Source organism: Anomaloglossus baeobatrachus, chromosome 3 (assembly GCF_048569485.1).
Source record: "Anomaloglossus baeobatrachus isolate aAnoBae1 chromosome 3, aAnoBae1.hap1, whole genome shotgun sequence".
Taxonomy (NCBI): Eukaryota; Metazoa; Chordata; class Amphibia; order Anura; family Aromobatidae; genus Anomaloglossus; species Anomaloglossus baeobatrachus.
Window position 1 is genome coordinate 560,821,890 of NC_134355.1, and position 17,162 is coordinate 560,839,051.

At 47.0% G+C, this 17,162-nt stretch overlaps 1 protein-coding gene across 2 annotated transcripts in view; it reads right to left on the reverse strand.

Moving 5' to 3' along the window:
* Positions 1-15,045, reverse strand: part of SNED1 (sushi, nidogen and EGF like domains 1) — a 347,445-nt gene extending 332,400 nt beyond the window's left edge. The window contains exon 1 of one of the 2 annotated variants that reach the window (XM_075340866.1): positions 14,418-15,045. In XM_075340866.1, the coding sequence (XP_075196981.1) occupies positions 14,418-14,615 (198 nt within the window). In that variant the 5' untranslated portion in view covers positions 14,616-15,045. The remainder of the gene's footprint in view (positions 1-14,417) is intronic. The other variant, XM_075340865.1, reaches the window with a different exon arrangement.
* Positions 15,046-17,162: the final 2,117 nt, after the last annotated feature.

Below are 17,162 nucleotides of genomic sequence, written 5' to 3' on the forward strand. Positions count from 1 at the left end.
TATAATATGTGTACCTTCCGTTTCACCGCCGGCCTCCTAGGTCCTGTAGTTCGCCGCTCCGCTCCACTCCAGGCTGTGCATCGGCATCCATACCGACGAAGCAGGAACTTCCTGTCACCGCTACTCAAAGGCAGTGCGCTGGCCAATCAGAGGCAAGCGGCTCTGCCTTTGACGTCAGCGCGCTGGGAGCGGAAGTTCCTCCCTTGTCCTTATAGTAACCCGATACACAGCCCGTACCGGAGAACAGCAAGTCCCAGGAGACCGGCGATGGAACGGAAGGTAAGGTGAGCATATAATATGTGCGTGTGCATGCGTGCTTGTGTGTTTGTGTGTGTTTGTATGTGTTTGTGTGCATTTGTGCATGTGTGGAATGACAAAATAGGGGACCAGGATGGGACATTTAACAAGTTGTGGAACGAATCGTCTGCATTGCAATGATTTCCTATGGGAAATCTTGCTTTGCTGAATGAGTAACTTGGTTAACAAGCACACTCCCAGAACGGATTGCTCTCGTTAAGCAAGGTTTCACTGTATATCCAATTTGGCATTTTGACAATTTTTTTTATTTTTTTTAATTAAATTAAATGAAGTTAATAATACCAAAGAATTTGTGATTGCAATCATTTTCAAGAAGAAACTGAGTATTATCTGACAGAATTGCAGAGGTGCCAATACTTTTGGCCAGCACTGTATGTCTCTGAATAGAAATATTTATTCTGTGCCGTATGACTGAGTAATGCAGTTATTTGTTAAAGAGGTGGTTCATTAGTTATTTTTTTAAGGCACATCAATATAATGTTGAGAAACAAGGTTTCTCTCAAGTACCTTGTATTGCCAATAGTGGCTGTGAGCGGCGATATTGTGCTCCCCTCATTCCCATTGCATGACCCCCGGGCTCCGTGACCTCTGATGTCCAGTGATGTCACGTCAAATTCCAGTTGACCCGACATCATCGCGCCCAGCCCCAGTCTTCTACTGCTTTTCACAGCCTAGCGTCGCTCCTGCTTGTGGCGCACTGCAGTGAAAGAGGGAATAGGGAGATGCTGTGATCCTCGGCTGTGACAAGCGTTGAAACGCCGCCCACAGCCCAGTCACTCAGGAAGACTGGGGCCGGCCGCGGTGATGTCAGGTCAACTGGAAGTTGATGTGACATCACCGGACATCAGAGCTCACGGAGCCTGTGGGTCACGAGAAGGGTATGAGCGGACCGCAATAGCACCACTCACAGGCACTATTGGCAACACAAGGTATTTGAGAGAAACCTTGTTTCTCAACATAATATCGATGTGCCTTGGAAAAATAACTAATGAACCCCTGCTTTAAATACTTTAGGCCACATTTGTGTGATATCAGTGTGTTGCCATCAGACAGCACACAGGCTCAGAGTTTCATAGATCCATTCACATATCTGTGAAAATCATGAATCAGAGAATAAGGTCTGCGAGACTCAGAGGATGTGCTGTTCTGATCAGATTATGAGGAATAGGACGTACTCCATGGGTCTGTCCAAAAAAAAATAAATCAGGCAGCACACTGACACTTCATATTGATATAGGAATGCAGCCTTATTATATATAGCACAGTCCTTAATTACACAGTTTCCTCTTTTACTATGTATAACATTGTCCCTTACTAGCATCCTCTCTAGTTACTTGTAGCACTGTCCCTTATTATATAGTGTTCTTATTATATAGTGTTAAAATACATTTTGTGACCAGAATGCCAGAGTAAAATACGGATCCGTCGCCTGATTCAGTCATATGACTGAATAGGCTTCAATTATATCTAATGATGGACGCCGACGGATCCGTCACTGTACGTTTTTTCGACGCACCCAAAAAAACGTTGCGCAACGGACAGTCATTCCACGACTGCTCCTGACTGATGGCCTTGCGCTGCATCCGCCATCAATCGCAATCCGTCCTTAATACAAGTCTATGGGAAAAAACTGAATCCTGCAAATTATTTATTTAGCAGGATTCAGTTTTTTCCCATAGACATGTTTTAACGACGGATTGTAACTGATGGCCTTGCATTACATCCGTTGCGTGACTGCTCAGTTGTGGAATGTAATGTTTTTTTGAGCGTCGAAATGACGCGCTGCGCAGGATTCCTTCGTAATCAGTCAAGAGGTATAATGGTTGTCTATGGTGTACGAGTCCACTGTAATCCGTCGCACGATGGAATCCAGTGCTGGATTCCGTCATTTTCTACGGAGCATGCCCAGTATGTACACAAATCCCATTGCAAGGCTCCAAAGCTGGTACGAAGGATTAGGTTTTTTTTTTTACAGGGATCCGTCGCATCAGTTGTACCACAATCTGCGACTGATCCGTCGCATCAGTCACAAAACGGATTGTGACTGCTGGAAAAAAAATGATGTGTGAAAGTAGCCTTAGGCTATGTGCGCACGTTGCGTATTTGCATGCAGTTACGCTGTGATCTGCACCGCACCGTAACTGCATGCGTCCTGCGTCCCCTGCACAATCTATGAAGATTGTGCAGGAGACGTGCGCACGTGGCGTATTAGAGCGCAGCGCTTCGGCTGCTGCCCGAAGCGCGCGTTCTAAGAAGTGACATGTCACTTCTTTCCTGCGCTCTACATGTATCCCCCGCCCTGTCTATGGCAGGGGCTGCACTCAGAGCGCATGAAATCGGCTTTTTTTTTTTTCATTACGGACTCTTTCTGCAGCGATTTGAAGCGCACATGTGCTGTTCAAATCGCTGCAGAAATTTCTGCAGGGACAGAACGATACGTGCGCACATAGCCTTAGCTCCAAAACCTGCTGCTGCCTCCTGTGACGACTTAATTTGCAGCGCAGGGACCAGACAGTCAGTGCTGCAATATATTTCAGCTGGATCTGCGCACTTGGACGCACATCCAGCTGAAACAACTGCTCAGTTTCTCGGGCCCCCTTAGCCCCTGGCCGGTCGCAGTGGCGACCCCAATTGTTCCGCCCCTGCAGCAATACTGTGGCATTGCAGTATATAGTACAAGTGATTAGACGATCGCAGCTTCAAATAACAGGAAAAAAAGGTTCAAATCACCCCTTTTTCCCCACTGCAAATAAAGATAATAATAATAAATAATATTTATTGAGATGCACTGTCTATGTGGACAGAAAATTAAAAAAAAGTTATGGCTCTGTGAAGAAGGGGAGGATAAAAACGAAATTGCAAAAACGAAAATTGTCAACGTGTGTCCATCTTCCTTTATAGCTGGATCCTTTCTGCCCGGACGGCGGACACGTAGGTTTGAACCCAGATAGCAGCATTTCAAGTTAGGGGCAGATATATAAGTGATCACCTTGTTGTGGTACTGGGCTCACATGCATTGGTTAAGCATCTCTTTTTCCAAATATTCTTATAACAGTAATGCAATACCAGAGTTCCCTTATTCATTGTTAGTATTCTAGAGTGCATCTGTACGTATTTTTGGAGCTATCAATAGGATAGGTCATCAATGTCTGATCGGCCGGGGTCCAACAGCCGCCATCCACGCCAATCAGCTGTTCTTGGCGCCAACAGATGGCCGTAAATGTTCAGTTCCGGAGCTGCTCCATCTGTTGATATTGGCTGCAATCGGGTACTGCACATCCATTTCCTATTTAAATTAATTGGAGGCGGATGTGCAGCACCCGGCTGCAGCCACTATCAGGAGACAAGGCATCTCCAGAACTGGGCATTTCTGGAAGCTTGCTGCCGCCAACGGCACCGAGAACAGCTGATCTTGCAGCATAGCCGTGCGCCCAGGTCAGGCCAGTGGTGCAACAATCCCTCTAGTCCAAACTTTAAATCAAGTGCACCTTCCCCAGCAAGAAGGAAGCTGAAAAGCTGGGGAGCAGTGTGCTCCTGAATGTAGATAATGAGATAACACCTTTCATTTTTCCATTCATACAAATTAATTACAGCGTCTCATACATCTTCAGATACCTAAAAAAATAATGTTTGTACAAAACCTTATAAATTCATATATTAGAAATAAATCTTAATTTGCTATATGGGTATCATTTATGGGATTTGGGGGTGAAGAACAAGTTTGGTGCCATGATGTTTGTATCCTACATTTTATATAATTATATTTATATAGCGTCAACATATTCAGCAGCTCTTTACAATTTAGTGGGGACGAGTACAGACGATAAAAACAAAATAAAGTAACACAGTTCACTAGTAAGGCTGCTTTCACACTACGTTTTTTTAACATGCGTCATGAACATTTTTTTGCTGTAAAAGTGGATCCTGTTTTTACAAAGAAAAACGCATGCAAAAGCATGTGTTATTTTGCAGGATCCTGTCACTTGAAGTTTATGGGCGGGCATTGAAGTCATGTGATCGGGAGTGAGGGGAACTGAACGTGATAGACTGGGAACCAGCATCTGACAGCTGCGGACGCTGGTAACCAAGGTAAACATCGGGTAACTAAGCGAAGTGCTTTGCTTGGATACCCGATATTTACCTTGGTTGCGAGCGTCCGCAGCTGCTAGGAGCCGGGCTCCCTGCACACATAACCAAGGTAAAGATCGGGTAACTAAGCGAAGCGCTTTGCTTGGTTACCGAATATTTACCTTGGTTACGAACGTCCGCCACTCTCAGGCAGGGGAGAGAGAGAGGAGAGAGAGGGGGGAGAGAGAGAGAGAGAGAGGGAGGGAGGGGGTGAGAGGGAGGGGGGAGAGAGGGAGGGGGAGAGAGAGACTGATCACGCCAGGCTGGTTTCTGGGCATGCTCAGTAGAGCAAGCAGGATCCTGTCTATCAGCATGCCAGCGTTCACATGCGTTTGCGTGCAGTATAGTCAGGATCCAGTGAAAAACAGTAATTGGACGCAGCTCAAAAACGCTATAAGTAGCGTTTTTGAAAAAAGTTAAAAAACTGCAAGTCGCTGGATCCTCGCTATAACGCACGCAAACACATGTGAACGCATGTTAACGCGAGTCCATTGCAAATGCATTGAAATGAAAACGCATTTGCACTGGATCAGTTTTTGCGTTAAAAAAACGTTCATGACGCATGTGTGAAAGCAGCTTAAGAGGAGGAGGAGCGGTGCACCCCGATAACAAGCTTACTATAGGGAAAAAGGGTTTTTCACTTTTAGATTCCACATGACAGACATTTGAGATGTTTTCATAGTGGAGGCCCATGGGATATTATCAGAGCAATGCCACTAAAGTGTTTAGTTATGGATCGGCACATCTTCAAGACACTACTGTATTTTGGACATGTACTGTATAATACTTTGAATTGCAGCATGAGATCTTCTTTAGGTTATAGAAAGCTGTAAAGAACACCGATGAGAAGGGTGGAGGCCCCTGGATCTTTACCAATTTATCTTAATATCTTTAGCTTGCATTATCTTTTTGTAGGAACAAATTGAAACGACTAATGGTATAAATATACAATTAGACTAAAACATTACATATCACCTGAAGTATTGTAAAGGCCATAAAACAAGGCTCGTCCTCACTGAGCAACCGACAATTCTAACTCAGAAGTCCATGTTCCGGCTCTCGCTCTCCGGCCTCTTTCACACGTACGTGCCTCCGGTACGTGTTTGGTGCGTGTTTGGTATGGAGACACGTACACACGTAGACCTATGTTTTCAAATGGAGTTGGACACACGTTATGTATTTACGCACGGAACGTGTGTCCATTCCGTACGTACGTGTGTCCATGTGTTTCTCACGGCAACATGTCCGTTTTTCTCCGTCATCACGGGTGTCACATGGGGGGTGTAGCATGTGACACGCGCCGGAGAAAACACACGTGTTTGAGAAAAAAAAAAACTTTACTCACCTTCTCCAGCCCTCCTGTCTCTGCCGCTGCTGTCACTTGCTTCCGACCGCCGCTCATTATGCTCATTGAATATTCACTTCACTGCGGCCGGAATCAGCAGCGGGGAGTCGGCAGGACCGAAGACCGAAGATCAGCACCACGGACAGCGACGCCAGGGACAGGTGAGCAGAAAGTTTCCGTTCTCCGTGTGTTATCACGGATAACACACGGAGAACAAACGTAGGCCATAAACACGGCTCACGGAGGGCAAAACGCACCACTAACACGTCCGTGAAAAACTTGCATGGTTTTTCATGAACGTGTGAAAGAAGCCTTACATCTGGTGCCTTTTTCAAGCTTGACAAAATCTCAATATATAAGAATTAAAATGTTTTATAGGATTTATGGGAAATAAGTAAAATACATTTAGGCTGAAAGTAGTGTAGCTACCGAGGGGCAGTCGCCCCAGGACCAGCCATCTCACGGGCCCACCCAGAGCTACCACTACTGTACACTGTGTAGGCATGTGCAGCTCACCGATACAGTTAAAGGGAATCTGTCACCAGGTTTTTGTCACCTAATCTGAGAGCAGCATAATGTAGGGGCAGCGATCCTGATTCCAGCGATGTGTCACTTACTGGGCTGCTTCGTGTAGTTTTGATAAAATCACTGTTCAATCAGCAGGAGATTATCATTAGAGGACAACTTGGTGTGCTGCCAGGGAGTCCAGCATATATATCATCACAGCCGGACTCTACATGCCCCAAAGGGAATGCCTCACTGCCTTAGGCTATGTGCGCACGTAGCGTTCTGTCCTTGCAGAAATTTCTGCAGCGATTTGAACAGCACACGTGCGCTTCAAATCGCTGCAGAAAGAGTCCGTAGTGAAAAAAAAGCCAATTTCATGCGCTCTGAGTGCAGCCCCTCCCATAGACAGAGCGGGGGATGCATGCAGAGTGCAGGAAAGAAGTGACATGTCACTTCTTAGAACGCGCGCTTCGGGCAGCAGCCGAAGCGCTGCGCTCTAATACGCCACGTGCGCACGTCTCCTGCATAATCTTCATAGATTATGCTGGGGACGCAGGAGGCATGCAGTTATACAGCTCATGCGCAGATCGCAGCGTAACTGCATGCTAATACGCAATGTGCGCACATTGCCTTACTGCTCCCACGCCTTGATCCTGTCGCTGGCGGACACCTCAGGATCCATGGGGAGGGAGTATAAGATGTTGAGGGTTTTTTTATTATTTTTTTTTTTCTTTTGTTTGTGGGGGAAATACAGGGAGCCATATTACATTGTAAGTGAAATACTGGAGGCAATATTGTAGTGTAGGGGGAATAGTGGTGGCCATCTTACAGTGTGAGGAAAATACAGGGGGCTATATTACCGTGTGGAGAAATACTGAAGGCATTACAGTGTAGGGGAAATAGTGAGGGCCATATTACAGTGTGGGGGAAACACTGGGGGCCATATTACAGTGCGGGGGAAACACTGGGGGCCATATTACAGTGCGGGGGAAACACTGGGGGCCATATTACAGTGTGGGGGAAACACTGGGGGCCATATTACAGTGTGGGGGAAACACTGGGGGCCATATTACAGTGTGGGGGAAACACTGGGGGCCATATTACAGTGCGGGGGAAACACTGGGGGCCATATTACAGTGCGGGGGAAACACTGGGGGCCATATTACAGTGTGGGGGAAACACTGGGGGCCATATTACAGTGTGGGGGAAACACTGGGGGCCATATTACAGTGTGGGGGAAACACTGGGGGCCATATTACAGTGTGGGGGAAACACTGGGGGCCATATTACAGTGCGGGGGAAACACTGGGGGCCATATTACAGTGCGGGGGAAACACTGGGGGCCATATTACAGTGTGGGGGAAACACTGGGGGCCATATTACAGTGTGGGGGAAACACTGGGGGCCATATTACAGTGTGGGGGAAACACTGGGGGCCATATTACAGTGTGGGGGAAACACTGGGGGCCATATTACAGTGCGGGGGAAACACTGGGGGCCATATTACAGTGTGGGGGAAACACTGGGGGCCATATTACAGTGTGGGGGAAACACTGGGGGCCATATTACAGTGTGGGGGAAACACTGGGGGCCATATTACAGTGTGGGGGAAACACTGGGGGCCATATTACAGTGCGGGGGAAACACTGGGGGCCATATTACAGTGCGGGGGAAACACTGGGGGCCATATTACAGTGCGGGGGAAACACTGGGGGCCATATTACAGTGTGGGGGAAACACTGGGGGCCATATTACAGTGTGGGGGAAACACTGGGGGCCATATTACAGTGCGGGGGAAACACTGGGGGCCATATTACAGTGCGGGGGAAACACTGGGGGCCATATTACAGTGCGGGGGAAACACTGGGGGCCATATTACAGTGCGGGGGAAACACTGGGGGCCATATTACAGTGTGGGGGAAACACTGGGGGCCATATTACAGTGTGGGGGAAACACTGGGGGCCATATTACAGTGTGGGGGAAACACTGGGGGCCATATTACAGTGTGGGGGAAACACTGGGGGCCATATTACAGTGCGGGGGAAACACTGGGGGCCATATTACAGTGTGGGGGAAACACTGGGGGCCATATTACAGTGTGGGGGAAACACTGGGGGCCATATTACAGTGTGGGGGAAACACTGGGGGCCATATTACAGTGTGGGGGAAACACTGGGGGCCATATTACAGTGCGGGGGAAACACTGGGGGCCATATTACAGTGTGGGGGAAACACTGGGGGCCATATTACAGTGTGGGGGAAACACTGGGGGCCATATTACAGTGTGGGGGAAACACTGGGGGCCATATTACAGTGTGGGGGAAACACTGGGGGCCATATTACAGTGCGGGGGAAACACTGGGGGCCATATTACAGTGCGGGGGAAACACTGGGGGCCATATTACAGTGCGGGGGAAACACTGGGGGCCATATTACAGTGTGGGGGAAACACTGGGGGCCATATTACAGTGTGGGGGAAACACTGGGGGCCATATTACAGTGCGGGGGAAACACTGGGGGCCATATTACAGTGCGGGGGAAACACTGGGGGCCATATTACAGTGCGGGGGAAACACTGGGGGCCATATTACAGTGCGGGGGAAACACTGGGGGCCATATTACAGTGTGGGGGAAACACTGGGGGCCATATTACAGTGTGGGGGAAACACTGGGGGCCATATTACAGTGCGGGGGAAACACTGGGGGCCATATTACAGTGTGGGGGAAACACTGGGGGCCATATTACAGTGCGGGGGAAACACTGGGGGCCATATTACAGTGCGGGGGAAACACTGGGGGCCATATTACAGTGCGGGGGAAACACTGGGGGCCATATTACAGTGCGGGGGAAACACTGGGGGCCATATTACAGTGGGGGGGAAATAGTGTGGGCCAAGTTACAGTATAGGGAGAATACTAGGGGCCAAGTTACAGTATAGGGGGAATACTAGGGGCCATATTACAGTGTGTAGGAAAATTACAGTGTGGGGGAGGAAATACTGGGGGCTATATAACACTGTGGAATAAATACTGTGAGTCATATTACAGTGTGGTGAGAATACTGGGAGTCATACTACAGTGTGGGGTAAATTACAGTGTGGGGAAAAGAGTGTGGGGCGGGTACTGGGGGCCATATTACACTGTGGAAGAAATACCGGGGTCATATTACAGTGTGGTTAGAACACTATCGGTCATATTACAGTGTAGGGAGAATACTGGGTGTCATAGTGTGGTGAGAATATTGGCAGTCATATTACAGTGTGAATATTGGCAGTCATATTACAGTGTGAATATTGGCAGTCATATTATAGTGTGGGAAGGATACTTAAGACATATTACAGTGTGAGTAGAGCTAGTGAGAATTGTTATACAGTAGTGGGGGGGCGGCTACTGTGGGGCCCATCATTCTGTGTATATATGGGGGGACACAGAGACCTTATTAAATGTTAAGTTGGCACTTAAGAAGTATTATTGTATGGCCGAGGCCACACGGGGTTATGTGCGATCCTCGCATGACACTTGGCTCACGCTGGCAGCACAGAGGGAGCCGAGTGTCATGCGAGGCTCATGCGACTGTGGTCAGATCGTGCAATCAGACCACAGCTGCAGAGGGGGGGGGCGATGCTGCGGAGGTGGGGGGCGATGCTGTGGCGATGCTGCCGGTGTAACGCAAGAGCAGTCCAATGTTTCTCTCACCCCATAGACTTGTATGGGTGTGAGTGGAACAGGATTGCCTTCCCCTCGCAGCATGCTGCGACTGTTTTCTCAGTCCGATTAGGGCTGAGAAAAGAATTGCTCGTGGGAGTAGCCCCATAGAGTAATATTGGTCCGAGTGGAATGCGATTTTATACCGCATTACACTGGCACCATTTTTCTCGCCGTGTGTCCTAGGCCTAATAGGGGCATTCAGTGTATTGTGAAATGTGCAGACTGGGGGCATTATTACTTTCTAGGGGGTAAAATCTCGGCACTGTTTTCTAGTGCTCTTGTGCAGGGTAATAATATTTTCTAGGGGACAATTATACCATCTAGAGAGGTTAAAACAGTTTGTCACGCAAGAGCTTGGAAATCTGTAAACTTTTCCCTGTGGCAATGGAAAGTTTGCATCAAGTTTTGTGACAATGCTTTTTTTTTTTTATTTATTTATTATAGTTTTTTTTTATTTTGTTTTGTTAGACTTTGTACCATAGAAGGGCAGCACGGTGGCTCAGTGACTAGCACTGCAGTCTTGCAGCGCTGGGGTCCTGGGTTCAAATCCCACCAAGGACACCATCTGCAAGGAGTTTGTATGTTCTCCCCGTGTTTGCGTGGGTTTCCTCCGGGTACTCCGGTTTCCTCCCACATTCCAAAGACATACAGATAGGGACTCTAGATTGTGAGCCCCAATGGGGACAGTGTTGCCAATGTATGTAAAGTGCTATGGAATTAATAGCGCTATATAAATGAATAAAATTATTATTATTAATTATTATTATCTAGAGGGCTCAAAAGAGGCATTTTACTTTGTACGAGGCACAGTGGTGGACATTATCTGGGGTACTAAGTGAATCAGTAACAAGTACACATATGGCAGCAGCAGGTCAGCATTAGAGTATCAGCAGGATGAGAGGTTTGTGCAAGTTGGGAATAGATGAGGACGGTGCACGAAATATAAGAAGTCAAATGTGTCTTTGTTGTAATCTCTGCAGATGAGTCATAACTGGAAGAAGTCGCAACGGCGGTCTGGGCGAGATGGAAAAGATGGGAAAAGTGAAAGACTCCACCAGAAAAAAAACGTCAGATGTAAGACACCATCTAAAACTGCATTGTAATCTAGTACATGTTCTGCAGGACAGGTATCTGTGACTATATTGTCACCCTATGGCGGTAATATTGGTATTAATCTTTGAATAGTGATTTTCAGTAACAGCCCAGTCATCTGCTAAGGTTCCCCTATACCTAAAGGCCACTTTACACGCTGCGATATCGGTACCGATATTGCTAGCGTGGGTACCCGCCCCCATCGGTTGTGCGACACGGGCAAATCGCTGCCCGTGGCGCACAACATCGCCCAGACCCGTCACACTACTTACCTGCCCTGCGACGTCGCTGTGACCGCCGAACCACCTCCTTTCTAAGGGGGCGGTCCGTGTGGCGTCACATCGAAGTCACTAAGCGGCCGCCCATTCAAAGCGGAGGGGCGGAGATGAGCGGAACGTAACATCCCGCCCATCTCTTTCCTTCCGTATTGCGGGCGGCGGCAGGTAAGGTGAGGTTCCTCGTTCCTGCGGCGTCACACGGAGCGATGTGTGCTGCCGCAGGAGCGACGAACTACATCGTACACGCTGCAGCAGCGATATTTGAGAAGGGACCCCCATGTCACCGATGAGCGATTTTGAACGTTTTTGCGACGATTCAAAATCGCTCATAGGTGTCACACGCAACGACATCGCTAAAGCGACCGGATGTGCGTCACAAATTCCGTGACCCCAACGACGTCCCATTAGCGATGTCATAGCGTGTAAAGCGGCCTTTAGAGTCTGTGCCACCATAGTTGTTACCACAGTTACCTGGTTAGGCGCCCACTCAATGTTTCGCTCCCCTTTATATGAACCCCTAGCTATGTCTCTGGGCTGACAAATGAATAAAACTAAAAAGTACAGATCCCTCACTAAGTAGGCTTTTACCTTTATGTTGGCAGAAGTGCTGAAATCAAAACTGACTCCATCACTTTCAGGGTTATCTCATTGTAACAGCGCTTAGCCAAAATCGTAAGGTCACGCCATAAAATAATTTTTCTTCTTCCTTCCCAGTCAATCACGCATTTTATGTGTTTATAGAGGATGAAGATAATATTGATCTTCCTCTTAAAAGATTGCAATATCTCTGAATACATAAGTATAGTCACTAGCTAATAGAGGTCAACACAAATCCCCTGTGCTAAAAAGTGACCATGCCTGTCAGAGGGAAGGAAGAAGGCAATGTTGTCTTAGGTTTCCTTCATACAAGATTACATTTTGCATACCTTTATTACAACAGTTTTTGTTCAGGGATGGCATCTTAGGCTGTGCAAACATTGCAGGGTTTTTTCCTGCACAGTTTTGTCACAAAACCTGAAGGTTTTTCCTGATTACAGCAAAGTGAATGAGAATCCTGAAGTCTTATGCACACGTTGAGTATTTTCTTCTTTCAGATTTGGTGCAGATTTAATTCTTTCAACATTTTTACTGCAGATTTCACCCACGCTAATGAATGGGAAAAATCTGAACCAAAAATCGTGCAAAAACGCATAAAAAAAATGCAGCAAAAAATAGGCATCTTCTGGTCAAGAGCTGCAGATATGGTGCAGAAATATCTGCATCAAATACTTTATGTGTGCACATAGCCTTAAAATTCGAACATGCTAGCCATGGACCCAAAAACGCATCAAAAGGTGAAGAAAAACACTATATAAGTAAAAAAAAAAGCACTATATGTGGTCTGCTTACTATGTCAGGTATCAGCTGGCCAAACAAATGTTTGCAAAAAAAACAAGTATAAAACTAGAGAAAAGAAGCACTGATAGGGTATTACCAGATGACACGAGTAATATATAAAGATATATACACTCACCGACTGTGGCTGTGAACCACTGTTTAAGCATGAGATAAAGTCGTCTGCTGTAGCCTCACGTGGAGGAGCATTCAAACAGGAGAAGAGAAGGAGTTAACGCCGCGCATCAGCCGAATGAAGATGTAGAGTTGTTGTTAAATTATCTTTTTTTATTTCATAGATCTACGCGTTTCGAGGTAGAAACCTCTTCCTCAGGACCAGAATATCAACAAAGCATGCTTTCAAAAAACGCTTTGTTGATATTCTGGTCCTGAGGAAGAGCTTTCTACCTCGAAACACGTAGACCTATGAAATAAAAAAAGATAATTTAACAACGCTACATCTTCATTTGGCTGATGCGCGGCGTTAACCCCTTCTCTACTCCTGTTTGAATGCAAAAAAAACCAAAACATTATGCAAAATGCCGGGTTTTTCCAAAATGTGCAAAGTGTAGGACCATAGGAACATGGTGGCTCAGTGGTTAGCACTGCAGTCTTGCAGCGCTGGGGTCCTGGGTTGAAATCCCACCAAGGACACCATCAGCAAGGAGTTTGTATGTTCTCCCTGTGTTTGTGTGGGTTTCCTCCGGGTACTCCAGTTTCCTCCCATATTCCAAAAACATACTCATAGGGAACCTAGATTGTAAGCCCCAATGGGGACAGTGTTGCCATTGTATGTAAAGCGATGTGGAATCAATAGCGCTATATAAATGAATAAATATAATTATTATAATCTATTCCTCATCTGGGCAATCTTTATTCCCGGAAGCCTCATTAAGATCTTAATTAACATTTTTAGATATTGTCGCAGGTCCTCAGATAGAGACAATCAGCTTCATACATCTATACATTTGCACCATTTAATTCAGTACAATGTGACCTATGGAATTTTGTTGCTGTTTTTCCCAATGATAACGTCTTCTCCATTGTTTGGTTCCTTTTCGCACATTTCTTAGAATCACTTCCTATAGATCTGCTCTACGTCACATGAATACAGATCGCAGTACAGAATACAAAGACCAGATCACCACTGTTGTGGACGACATTTTTGCCAAACATATCAGCTATGGCCGGCGCATCTCCAGCTGTTGTGACACTACAACTTCCAGAATGCCCTTACAGTCTGCAGCTGGGGGTCGTAGTCTCCGAACAGCCGGAAAGCTGCCAGTTGGCTTTGATTGTGACAATGACATTAAAGCGAATCTGACATCAAATTTCAGGTATAAGATATAAGATAGCTCTTACACCTGATGAGGCTGGTGTACTTACGCTGAAAATCAATGCCTCTATAATAATCAAATCAAAAAGAGCATTTTATATAGTTCCATAGGTTGGGGAAAGAAAAAAAAAAAAGACCTAGGTCAATCTAGTTCAACATCTGTTTTAATAACATCAGCAAAGGATTAAACAGCCATTCTTCCATAGGTCTGCACAGTAAGTACACCAGCCTCATTAGGTCTTACAGATCTGTTTAATAATGTACGCAGCTCGTATTTGTGAAATCTGACGACAGGTCCGCTTTAGCTCCTGTTATCCATACAATACTCACATAAAGCCCACTGTGCTTGTCTCCGAAGAAAGTGAAGGCTCTGGAGATGGGTCGCAGTCCAGATCCACCATCATCCTGCCTGCGGGTCAAGGAGTCGCCTTGTTGTTGACCAAATGGGTAGAAATCTGATAATGGCACCAAACCACAGGCACCAGAAAACATGTGCCACAGGAACAGAAACTGGACCAATGACCCCATCCCCAAATGTGGCACTGCCCAGGGTGGCAGGGCGCCCTGAAGACTATAGGTGCCCTGGTGTTGGCTGAGCTGAGGTCTTAGGAGCTCCTCATCTTACTGTGCCAGAGCTCTGCAGCAGGGCTTATGGTGAGTGCCAGGCTGCCTGAGTGGATGTGATAGTGGGCTCTGCACTATGCCCAGGTCCCCTCCATCTCTAGGCTGCGCTCTGCTATGCCAGCCTGCATTACACTAGCCCCTACACTCCTCTGCAGCGCTGCTCCCCTGTGCCAGAGATGCCCATCTATGCCAGTTGCCCTACTCCTGAGATGCCCATGCATGCCAGCCCATGCTGCAGCCTCCAGCACTGAGGCTCCCGGTCTCAGTCTCTCCAGTGCGGGCTGCAGCTCAGTGACACTGAATTCTCCCTCTGTTCACAACTGACTGGGGGATTCTGTCCCCTCCCCCAATATCTAACTAACCCCCCCTCCCCGGAATGAGAGGTGGGGGCCGCCACCAATCAGCAGACACCCTCCTCGTCCTGACGCCGTCTCTTAAAGAGCCCGGGAAGTAATGGAAGAAGTTTTGGACAGAAGTTCTGGAATGTGTCGGTCCTTCCGCAAAGCATCCTGGGACTCGTAGTCCGGGGCTATATTATTACATACGTGCACAACTATGGTGATTTACTTTAGGGGCGATTTATCAGCGGTGTATGCAGCTGTGTGGGACTACAGGTCCCAGCATGCCGTGGAGCGCCTTTCACACAGAGTCTGCGGGGCTCACCACAGCAAAACGTACCGCAGCTCTATATGGCTACATGCACACGAGTATACTGTGAGGTTTTTACCTCAGTATTTCTAAGCTGAAGCAAGCAGTGGGTGAAAAACACAGAAAGGGAAATGAAATACGTTTCTATTATACTTTTCCTCTGATTGTTTCACTCTAGGTTTTGGGTACAAATACTGAGGTAATAATCTCACCAAATACTCAACGTGTGCACGTGGCCTTACAAATACTGAGGTAAAGACTCACCAAATACTCAACATGTGCACGTGGCCTTACAAATACTGAGGTAAAAACTCACCAAATACTCAACATGTGCACGTGGCCTTACAAATACTGAGGTAAAAACTCACCAAATACTCAACATGTGCACGTGGTCTTACAAATACTGAGGTAAAAACTCACCAAATACTCAACATGTGCACGTGGTCTTACAAATACTGAGGTAAAAACTCACCAAATACTCAACGTGTGCACGTGGCCTTACAAATACTGAGGTAAAAGCTCACCAAATACTCAACGTGTGAACGTGGCCTTACAAATACTGAGGTAAAAACTCACCAAATACTCAACGTGTGCACGTGGCCTTACAAATACTGAGGTAATAATCTCACCAAATACTCAACGTGTGCACGTGGCCTTACAAATACTGAGGTAAAAGCTCACCAAATACTCAACGTGTGAACGTGGCCTTACAAATACTGAGGTAAAAACTCACCAAATACTCAACGTGTGCACGTGGCCTTACAAATACTGAGGTAATAATCTCACCAAATACTCAACGTGTGCACGTGGCCTAGGGCAGCTGAGGGTTATGTCTGCCCCTGGGTGGGTTAAATTGGCTGTACAGACCCTACAATGTAAATCTACCTGCAGTGATGGCCCAAACCTGCCATTTAGTATTAGAATAGCTGACTGGTAGCCCCTGTATAAGGCCTCTGTCACACGCCTGCGAAAATCACGCACGTGTTTCACGGACGTGTCAAAGATGCATATTGCCCTCGGTGAGCTGTGTGTATGTCACACGTGTGTTCTCCATGTGTTATCCGTGATAACACACAGAGAACGGGAACGTTCTGATCACCTGTCCCTGCCGTCGCTGTCCGTGGTGCTGAACTTCGGTCTCCGGTCCTGCCGACTCCCCGCTGCTGCTTCTGGCCTCAGTGAAGTGAATATTCAATGAGCATAATGAGCGGCGGTCGGCAGCAAGTGACAGCAGCGGCAGAGACAGTAGGGCTGGAGAAGGTAAGTAAAGGTTTGTTTTTTTTTTTAAAAGACACATGTCTTTTCTCAGATGCGTGTCACACGGAACACATCCGTGTGGTCCGTGTGTGTTACGTGTGGCACATTTGCGTTCCGTGTGACACCAGTGATGCCGGAGAAAAACGGAAATGTCGGCGTATGGAGCACACGGGCACACGTAAGTACGGAACGGACACACGTTCCATGCAAAAATACTTACGTGTGCCCGAAACTATAGGAAAACATGTCAACGTGTGCTCGTGTCTCCGGTACGTGACAAAACTGTCCATACACGTACCGGAGGCACGAACTTGTGACAGAGACCTAAGATGTAGGGTGCGTTCACACACGTTTTCAAGCAGAAGCACCTCAGTAAACCCTTCGCAGGGTACGTGCGCAGGCCGCCTTTCTCCTGAAGCGGCGTTGTTGCCATCATTCTCTCGGCCACCAACATCTTTGTACCTAGAGCAGGCGGCTCACGACACGCACAATATTTTCTTTAAAAAATCATGTCAGTCAGAGACAGCCTGCTTGATTGTCACAAGT